This window comes from Amphiura filiformis, chromosome 2 (genome assembly GCF_039555335.1).
Source record: "Amphiura filiformis chromosome 2, Afil_fr2py, whole genome shotgun sequence".
Lineage (NCBI taxonomy): Eukaryota > Metazoa > Echinodermata > Ophiuroidea > Amphilepidida > Amphiuridae > Amphiura > Amphiura filiformis.
The window spans coordinates 62,118,169-62,128,879 of record NC_092629.1 but is presented as its reverse complement, the minus strand read 5'-3'; the positions used below and the strand labels follow the sequence as shown (position 1 = coordinate 62,128,879).

Below are 10,711 nucleotides of genomic sequence, written 5' to 3'. Positions count from 1 at the left end.
TGGATTTTGTTAAGTGTCATTAAAGGCCCATTCAGTGATTTGCTCATCCGGACGATCGTAAAAATCATCAAAATTCAGATTTTGGTACCTTTGTAATTGGCATAGATGTGCTAACATAGCCTGCTAGTGGTTCGGTCGAAAGCCGTGTATTTTAGACAAAATAAAGCATTTACATGAATCTGGACTTTTGATACTGACAGTACAAAAGTCCGACTCGAGATCGAAAGAAGCTCACTCTCCACCGTACCAACACGCGTTGCGTATTGTTTCTACTACTTATTACATCAGTAGCTACTAGCCTACTATTTTAAACAAAATACACAATTTTAACTGTTTTTCATATTTGAATTGACCGTTAGTTTGCCTCGGTGACCTTTAATTGCTTATTTTGTTTTCTACTACAAAATTAAGCGTCTGTTTTAAATCAATTTAGACTCTACTTCCCCGTGTTAGAAACACTGGACTACGAAGTTTTTCCAGTCGATTGGTGGCGCACTGTACGAAAATCTCGATTTTTTCGAGTCGATCTGAGTTGAAGTAGAAAACCTTTCTAAAACTTCTGTTTTTGACTAATTTGTCGATGTATTCAGGGAAAAGTGGTTTAATGAAATTCTGTAGACTTATTCTTTATTTCTAAGCAACTCTGACAAATTTCCATTTTTTAATGTTCCTGTGAAATCACTGAAAGGGCCTTTAATTTGGGCAAAATTGATGTGGGATGGGACTTCTTTTGCTATACTTGCAATTACTTATGTTTTTCTCGTTTTTCACTTTATTGTTTCTTGCTTTCTTTTTATTGACAACTTCTCTTTTTGGAATAAAAGGTAGCCCTGAAAAGGGCTGTTTAGTTTGTCTTTGGTTCTTTTGAAGTGAGTTTACTGTGCTGCTTTGCCCTCTACCTGGTTGCCTCCGTGCCGAATACAGGTTTCAGCCCTAGTTCTGCGTACCATCCTTGTACGCCGGATACTTGCGAATGCAGCAGTAATACGGGGTTGCGAAGATGTTTGAAGCTAGCTGGTGATCCTCGCTTATAGTGAATGCTTTCACAAGCTTAATGCTATTATCTATCCATGTCATTAACCGTGTGTTTCGTTTAAATCTTTGATGTAGCCAAACCTCATCCGTGGACAGAGTGAAAAACGGATACATTTCTTAAAGAGGGCATATCTTCAACAATTGTGAGCCGATTGAAATAATTGTTTTGGTTTATTAAAGCTAACGATTTAAGGTTTCTTTACATATCAAAATACATTTGATCAACCTTTCAGAAATAGAAGAAAAAGAGGGCGCAATGAGGGGCCTCTTTAACTAAAATTGTACTTCTTAAGGTGGTACTACACCCCCTGATAAAGTTTGTGACTAATTTTGCATTTTTCTCAAAAAATAACTACACACTGGTAACAAAAGTTATGTATATCAATAGGGGCAAGGAATCTAATTAATTTTAGTGATTCAAGACAAGTGGCTCATTATATATTTTAAGAAATGAGGTACATTCTAGCGGTACCTGTTTTCATAAATAACGTACCGCTTGTATTGAGTCACTGAAATTTCAGTGTAGTAACTGGATTCCTTGACCCTATAATATACACAACTTTTGTTACCAGTGTGTTATTATTTTTGAGAAAAATGAAAAAATAGTCACAAATTAATCAATCGGTGTAGTCCCGGGGTGTATAGTACCACCTTAATGCATTGATCTTACAGGCAACGAGCCAAGGAAGTCAATAATCGCATAAATATTCATAGATCCAGCGATTCTTGAAGGCCACTAATATATCAATACGAAGGTTTCACCCGGAAATAACGTGTACTTGGGGCGGAAATGACACCGTGACCCTTTATCATATCGAGCATTAAGATCTCCGTTATACAAATCCACAATTGTTTTGATAGCTGAATGCAACACAGCTATGCTTTGATCAGCTCGGTGGGCCTTATAACATTGCGGATTAATATCAAAATATTTTATTTTGAGAATTTTCTTGTGACATCTCGCCACAAGCATTACGAATTATTTATTCAAGTTCTATATTATTTTATCTACTTTCTTTAACACACAAAATATGGACCTGACAGGTCAACTAATAGCGCTCTTAACGTGGGTCTACTTTTGGGCGTAGTGGTAAAAGCCTAACATTTCCCGCCTATTACGAGCTGATCAAACTATGCTCACAAAGTAGATGGCTTATTTTTTCTGGAATAATTATGTGTAAAAGTCTATTGGACATCTTTTGTATATAATAATGTTCTTGGAAAAATACAATTTGAATCTCTGAAAAAGTCCCGAGAATCACTTGTGGTCGTCCTCGCCAAAGGTTAAAAAAAAGTGAAACCTTGAAGTAGTGAAAAAATAAAAAGACGACGTGACTTCTGTATCAGTAAGTCTATAAAAAGATGACAATTGCAATCTTTCTGATTATTGTCTATTCTTCCGGGATTTTTAATGGCTTATCCAAATCCCTAACCAGATTGTTTACAAAAATGTCTTTATTTGACCTTACTGATTCATTTTTCAAGCGATGAATTTTGCTTTAAATATTCCTTCTTCTTTATTTGAATAGTGAAACGTTATAATAGAGGTTGTATCAACATGATTGGTTGATATGCCACAAATACAACATAAGATCTGCATAATTTGTTGATTAATGTCATAAATAGTCATGGTCATTTCATAGAGGATCTTTTGTTATAATATTTATTTAATGAAAAAAATAATATTGATAATTTTTGATGGCCTGAACCTCCGCGCGCAGATCGTTAATTCGACAGGGTGATGTATTTAATACAAAATGATGAAAAATTTGGTGAAGATAGTGACGCAAAATATCAGCTGTTTTATTTTATTATCCTGGTGCTAATGAAATCTTGGAAAATTGAAATTGCCATGGAAACGTGACAGATGTGTGAAGAAAACATTTCACTAATTTACTCTTTGATTTTTCTACCCTAGGCCACGAAATAAACTTGTTTTGGAAGTAAACTCATTCCATCTTCATCTTTTTGTCCGAGACTAGCATCGTGTTTATTTGTTTTTCTTTAATTTTTTTTGTAACATTACGCTACATGTCCCTGTAAGTTTTAAGCATTTCTTCTTCTCAGGTTGAGTCTATCCCTGTCCCCGAGATGAAACATGACCATCCACCACAAACCAGCAGTAAAGTCGGCAAATTGGATATGAAGGTCGTATTCATAGGTACCACAAGTTGGTGCAACATGTATCTTATTTTGCTAGTGTCAGTCAAACACCTTAAATCAATCAATAATCCTATTGCTGAATAAGCTTCTACATGTCTGTAGAATTCTTAAATAGCTCTAGTCTTTGTTATCTTTGGCTAAATCTTGTTCAAGTGGTGGGTTACAACGCATTGTATTTTGTCTAGGTATGTATAACCAACAATTAACAATGAGAGGACATTCCTGAACCTCGTTGACTTGGGGATGATTGGAAATGACCGCCAATTATGACTGTTTGATATTTATTACCAGCAATGTGGAAAAAGAGACACACGTAGAACCGAAATAAGGTACCATTTTGCTGAAGGAGCAAAGTTCAACAACCCATAACTCCGCTTCTGGATATCATTTGAAGTCAAATGATATATCATTTTAAAGCTTATGGTATATTTCTAAACACGAAATAAAACAAAATTGACCGGGCCGACTTTACGGCCGTTTAATTTTGTGGTGGACGGTCACAAATGTTTACTAGGTTATCATACGGCTAATGGTTGCATAATTCGCTGTGGAAGTAGTGATGTAACAGAATTAATTTCCATAGCGATGGGTCAAAACAATTTTTGAATGTATACTCCGCACTATAGGATCTCATTACCTGTCATACCTGTGTATGTGTGTAATCACAAGTATATTAAATACAATAACGCTCATTTCACTAAACGTACAGGTGCCAGTGAAACTCAGTATAATCTGAAATTTCTATAGAATTACAATCCAGGTGTTTATGCACATACTTTGATAATCTATGGTGCGATGCAGCGGTACATCGTACGTCTACGTGCAGGGCAATACAGTAGAGAGGTTACCGTATTTGCCGGAACTGGTTAGGGTTAGGGTTAGGGCTTCTGGCAAATACGGTCATCGCTACTCTCAAGGTGTTTTGACTCATCGCAATGGTAATTAATCCTATTACATCACTTCATACAACGAATTTATGAGCGTGTTTTTAGTGGCTAATTATTTCGTGTAATCTAATCCTAAATCTAACCCTAATCCTAACCCTAACCCTAAGCCTAATCCTAATCATAACCCTAATCCTAACCCTAATCCTAACCCTAATCCTAACCCTAAACTAACCCTAACCTTAACCCTAACCCTAACCCTAATTTCGTGTGAAATTACATGAAGGAATAACCAAAAGATTATGCTGCAATAACAATGTGATTTCGCAGTACTTACACGCTAATATACGCTAAATACCGAATAATCTGGCTGACACGCTCTTTGACCGGTGGAATCAATTACATCAGTTAAGTTTGTGCAACTTTCCTGAATGTTGACAGTTGGTAACAGGTGTCACATATTTTGGGACTATAGTAGTATGGTTGAATCAAAGGTAATTAGCCTCTTTCTCCGGTGAAATACTAGTAAGACCGACATCGCAAATGTTTAAGGGGTCTGATAACGTAATGAATAGAATTAGCAAATATCATAAAAACTTGAACCTCATTGTTACATTATTGTAAAGTTAATTTAGAGTTAAAATTTGAATTTTGACCTCATTGTTACATTATTGTAAGGTGAATTTGGAATCAGTTAATGCACTGATTAAACAGTATGACAGTTTCGTAACCATTACAAATGATCAGATCCGATAATATACACAAAACTTGCTTCATGATTTGTCACATACAGTTGCAACTCTCATTTAGTATTTTGCGTTATTAGGAATGCACCACATCATGAAGTCAAACAATTGACATTCGAGACATTTCAGTATAATAATATATCATATTAGCCTCTTGAGTGGAATTCGTGTGTATTCCCGCAAAAGTAGTATATTTGATATTCCCACGCAATGTTCATAATCGTATGTGTTCTCCCGGCGTGATCCTAGTTCAAAAGGGTTATTCCAGTTGAAACAAATAAACCCCATATGGAAGACACCACTTTTATCACCCACACAGGGGTGTAGATATCATGGAGTCACCCATTCAGTAACCCCATTGGAAATGCACCCTACCTAGAAATTAAAGTCATGCCTTCCATAGTAAAAACGCTGTGTCTTGAAGATTTGACCAAAACCGAAACACGTTTATAACACGTTTATAACGTTGCATGGGGAGGTATAATTTTGAGCTGGCGGGTCATTGTCATGTATGTTAAACAATATGCATTTTATTAACCAAAATTCATATACACTTATAAGCCCTGTACTTATATATTTGCCTTGAGTCTGTTTTGTTCTTTATTAGACACCAAAGATAAGCTATTTTCTAATCAAATTCAAATAAATTGATACTTACTCTTTACAATAAAAATATACACATAACATTTTGGTTATTTCAATAACAAATACATATAAACACCCCAATTTTATCAAGAATAATATTTGAAGTTGCAGATCAAAAATGATCCGTAGCAGATCAAAATGCTCCGGCTCAGATCAAATATGCAATTTCAGTAGATAAAAAATGATCCGGAACCAGATAAGCTTATATCGAGGGCTCAGTGCCACAAAGATTCACCTCCATTAGCTACTCCATTCGGGGGATGTTATTCATAAGCATGATTGCATTTATACACAACATTACCCACGGGATGGGCATGGGGCCACTGAGCCCTCTGATAGACTGATATAAGCTTATCTGGTTAATCCCCAGGTCAGCTTGATCGTTTATGAATTAAAATTGTGGCTTACAGTACCGACATCAGCCTCTTTGTGCCCTGCCGAGGTAAAGGCAGTATCTCACGTTTTCATCGCTATTCTCCGTAGAAGTTAATTACCATAGCAATAGATGAATACAACTTTTGAATATGTCGCCCTGCACTACAAGCAGGTTGCACTCATTACATGTGTATGTCTGCAATCATTGATTGAATACAATACCGCTCTTTTCAAAGATACTAATCATTCATAGAATTGCGATCCAGGTCTTTATCACTGTTCTTTTACATCTGTGGTTCAATGCATAGGTACCGCGTGAACGTTTTAGCGCAGGGCGATATATTCAAAAATTGTATTCATCTATTGCTATGGTAGTAAATCCGATTATTACATCACTTCGACGGCGAATAGATACTGCTTTTTCCGTAGGAGGGTGATATTTCTCTCTATATTTTGTGACATAAATAAGTCTTGTTTTCTCAGATTCCTACGTGGTTCGCTCACCGCGGGTAGCGACCATGAGGCAAATAGATTTACACTACGAATATCCCAGATTACTATAAACTGTCCCTACGTGATTTGATCACCGCGGGTAGCGACCATGGCACAAATACCTTTGCACTACAAAACGTGTATAACACCTCCGCCTGTAGTCTGTATAATAATAAAGGAACGGTATATAGTTATATGGGATTCGTCAGAGTTTTTCTTGATAGAAATCTGTAAAAAGACAAAACAAAAGGCTGTACAATAATTATGAGCCATGAGGGAGGGTATAATGGGGGTGGGCGAGAATTTTTTAGTTGGCCAAAAAAGGAGGGCCAAGCAATTTTTGGCAAGCCGAGGGGGGAGGGCAAACGATTTTTGGCACACATTCAATGGGAGCCTTTTTAATATAACACTCTAAAAAGGTTTAGAACACAGTACGGAAACGCTTAAATATTCTCATAATATTGAATAGCCCCAAATGACAAAGAAAAGTATCAGATATTTAAAAAAAGTCATTATTATATTTTGTCTTGTTTTGTATCAGATTTGTATTTTTGTTAGAGTTCCAAACTTGTCTAAACCCTTATGTTTACGTCAAAAACTTTGCATTAAAACAAAACTTTGTACAAAACCTAACATATATTGCATCCTTTCTTATATACATCATTAATACAAGATAATTATTATAGCAGCCAGTCCACAAAGGATCACTTCCGGGTCAAACTTCTAGTCTTTGCAATTATCATGTGTAACATGTCCTTCTTCGGTATCCCTTTACACATTCAAAACCTGTCCGTATAAAAGTCTAGCGTTACGTAGCGGTAAATACTGCGTTGACGTCTACTAAAGCATCCACGAGGTCAAAGTTCAATGTTTACTAAAGTTGACATATTTCTATAATATTGCATATCAAACCAGGGTATAAAAACGTGTAACGTCGAGCAAATGTAGTCTATATACACCAATCGCGTCCGAATCAAAACTTAAGATACTTCCGTTGAGTACACGCACAGTCCTATTAATCGTAAGTCATAATAAACTTAGTTACGTAAATCTGTTACACAGATAAACATGCTAGTATGGATATCTAAATTGTTGATAACTATTTAAAAATACGCAAAGCAGTAATAATAGTTTGCATCTGTATAATATTATGATTTGTAAGTTGTTTCTTTCTATTGTTGCGCTGAAACACTCTTGTATAAATATTTTGTAATGTTTGATCAAGAACGTAAATCGAAAGTAAATATAGGAATTAAATTGCTGATGCATTGTGGGGTAGCTGAACTCTGACCTATCAGCAAATATTTTTGCGATTACAGAATATTGTTTGAAATGTTGTCCTAAAATTTAAATGAATATATATTGTAATCTCACAAATTAATTATGTAAAATATTTTGAATGGCAATATTATTGCAGGTACAATAAGTAATTACTAATTAAAAATGAAAGCAATTTTGCCGATAGGTCATAGTTGTACTGTACGTGGTCCTACAATGTACAGCGTCAAACTCCGATATCGCGTATTATCATGATTTCAAAACATGCCAAACGAACAACAGACATAAAAGCAAACAAATCGCTTCACGAGTCTATGCTCTAAAAGGGTTTCCAATAAGCGAGTTCGATATTACGAGATCGCGTTGCATTGTGGGAAATGTCATCCGTTGCAAACACACACAAAAATGACGTAATTTGCAATTACTTGCTGACGAAATGTTTCAGCAACAAATAAAGAAAAACAAGAACAGTAGAATTTTGCAAGTTATTTGGAGACTGTTTTATGTATATAATTCTATAACAAAAACCTAGTGCAACAGTGAATTAAGTGGGTAATATCAACATCGCTTATTCTAGGTAGAACAAACCTAAATACTTTACTTCAAGTAATAACTTTTTTGTATATTACTTGTTTTAAAAACTAAAAGTGCATAAAGTTACTCCAAATTCTTTTTAAATGCTTAAAGCTTACTAATAAAATATATGATTTTCTTGTAAATTACTAGAATAAGAAGGAAGTGGACTCTCCAAAATTAGCAAACAAAAATGCTAGTAACAACAAAGTCGCCCAGCGACGTATAAGAGAGAACAGGTGACACTACTGTTCAAGTTATATAGCAAACCTTGGAATTAGTCTGTTTACCGAGTACAACGATCCTTTCAGCCCACAATGGGCTTTTAATTTGTGAATATCCTGCTCACTATAGAATTCATAGATTTTAGAGATAATCATAATAATTGTGCACTTTATTCTGTTTTACGTCTGCAATGCCAATGGTATTCAATTAGCTGCCTTAGCAACAGAGAACAATGAAGCTAGGATGAACGTATCATAATGATAATCCGTCTGTCTTAAGCATTAAAAGTAAGAATACCGTAATTATATTTTGGTCACGTGACGTTAATTGTCCAACCTGGGACACGTCACCACATACGTATAATAATAAGTACGAATCGTTAATTAAACGTATGCAAAGTATATAACTTATTATTAACAAACTTTATTTCTATATAATATCTTATATTATAATCATAACACAATTATCTAGTAACGTTTGGTGCATATACACGCGAAGATGAATTTTCGCGATTTTAAGGAGGAAGATTTTTTATTGGGTTCGGTTCTGGAAAAATAATAACAACTGTAATGTCAAAAAGTCTTGTGACTGGATCACATGACCGTACATTTTCCCTTGAGTTTTTCCCGCCGTTTTTGTGATTTGGATTTCTTGGTTTCCAGATGAAGACTCATGGTTCTCCGTTTCTCCAGCTGCAGCAAATCTTGAAAAAGTTCCTTTACATTGTAATTTGTCTTTGCAGATGTTTCCAAAAACGCGCAGCTCCAGCTTTTTGCTTGCTCCATACCTTCCCGAATCGTGACTTCCCTATTGGCGTCGTCACATTTATTCCCTACTAACATTATAGGAATACCATCCACATCTCCTTTAATCTCACAAATGACGTCATATATCGGTTTAAGTTCCTCCAATGACTGTCTAGATGTGATGGAGTAGACCAAAATAAAGGCGTGGCCTTTGCTGATTGACAGCCTCTGCATGGCGGGGAATTGATGTGATCCTGTAGTATCAGTGATCTGTAATGTGCAGACATTTTTGTTACAGCTTATAACTTGCCGATATGTGTCTTCAATAGTAGGGATGTAAGTCTCACGAAATGTCCCGCGTACAAATCTTAGTACCAATGAGCTTTTCCCGACACCCCCAGCGCCGAACACGACGACCCGGTAATCGTTGCTTTGTTCGGGCATAACTCGCAGTCGTATACTACGATCACGTGGTAACTGCAACAAAAAAATGAAAACAGAAACAAAAATCGATTAATCAATAGTCAAAGATCAATGATCAGAGGTCATTTTTTCCTCGCTAAAATGAATGCAAGGGATGGTTCCACAATTACCCCAAAGTCGTTTGGCATTATAGCGTGCCAAATAATCTAATTGGGCGAGGTTTAATACACAAATAATATGAAACAAAGAAGGCAACACAAAATAAAGGTATAAAGCTTCATGAAGGTTTGAACTCCACCATCAGCAATGAAATCATCACATTGGGCACATTCACAGAAGATATATTACGCTTCCTACAATGCAGTTAGTACTTCAATGATAAACAATCCCTGATTAGCCACACTGCAGTTACTGTCCGTTTTCCTATACACAATACACAGTGCTCTCACCATTGACGCGCGACCTTTACAAATAGTGTATGTTAGAAGTATATTGCATCTGCCTAGTTAACATCACTGTGTGAAAAATAACCGGCCAATATTTAAACTATTCTCCAAACTTCTAGCAAATATATTTCTCTAACGCTCCGTTCTGAAGGATGCCACAAAAAAACGGTACAAGCTACATTTCAACTATTCTATGAAATTCTAGAAAATATAGTTTTGTAACATGTCCTAAATTTTTAGCTAATTTAGGTGTTTGGAGAGGGTCGCACTTTTGTGTTTTAGGAAGGATATGTAAACGACAGATAACACCAAAAATATGAAGAAATTATTTCCAAACCGTGTTAAGTCAACAATCATTATGTTGCTCATTTTCAAGAATGCTGGTTAACAAAAAGCAGGCCATTGTCTCATTTCGTGAACAAAGGTCCACATACCATTGTTTCCTTTCGTTTCCTTTATAATCGGTTACCCAACTGAAGCTATAATACCAGCTTTATTGCGATATCGCACATGTAAAAACAGACACATGTGCACAACCAGAGAAGATCCGATTTAATCAGTTGCGCTGTTTCAATGAGTGTTATCTTGGTTTAATAGCTTTTAATGGGGTTTAAGTCCTGCAAAGGTCGAGATGAATTCTACTATAGACATGACTGCATCATGCCAGTCTATTCTCAATG

At 35.8% G+C, this 10,711-nt stretch overlaps 1 protein-coding gene across 3 annotated transcripts in view; it reads right to left on the bottom strand.

Moving 5' to 3' along the window:
• Positions 1–1,179: 1,179 nt before the first annotated feature.
• Positions 1,180–10,711, bottom strand: part of LOC140146501 (GTP-binding protein Di-Ras2-like) — a 186,229-nt gene continuing 176,697 nt past the window's right edge. The window contains exons 2-3 of one of the 3 annotated variants that reach the window (XR_011858254.1): positions 4,739–9,639; positions 1,181–4,685 (exon numbers count right to left, since the gene is read on the bottom strand). Coding sequence is in view for 2 of the 3 variants with exons in the window: in XM_072168370.1 (XP_072024471.1) it covers positions 9,010–9,639 (630 nt within the window). In the remaining variant the exon portion in view is untranslated. Of the gene's footprint in view, positions 9,640–10,711 lie in introns of all 3 variants that reach the window. The other 2 variants (XM_072168370.1, XM_072168371.1) reach the window with 2 other exon arrangements.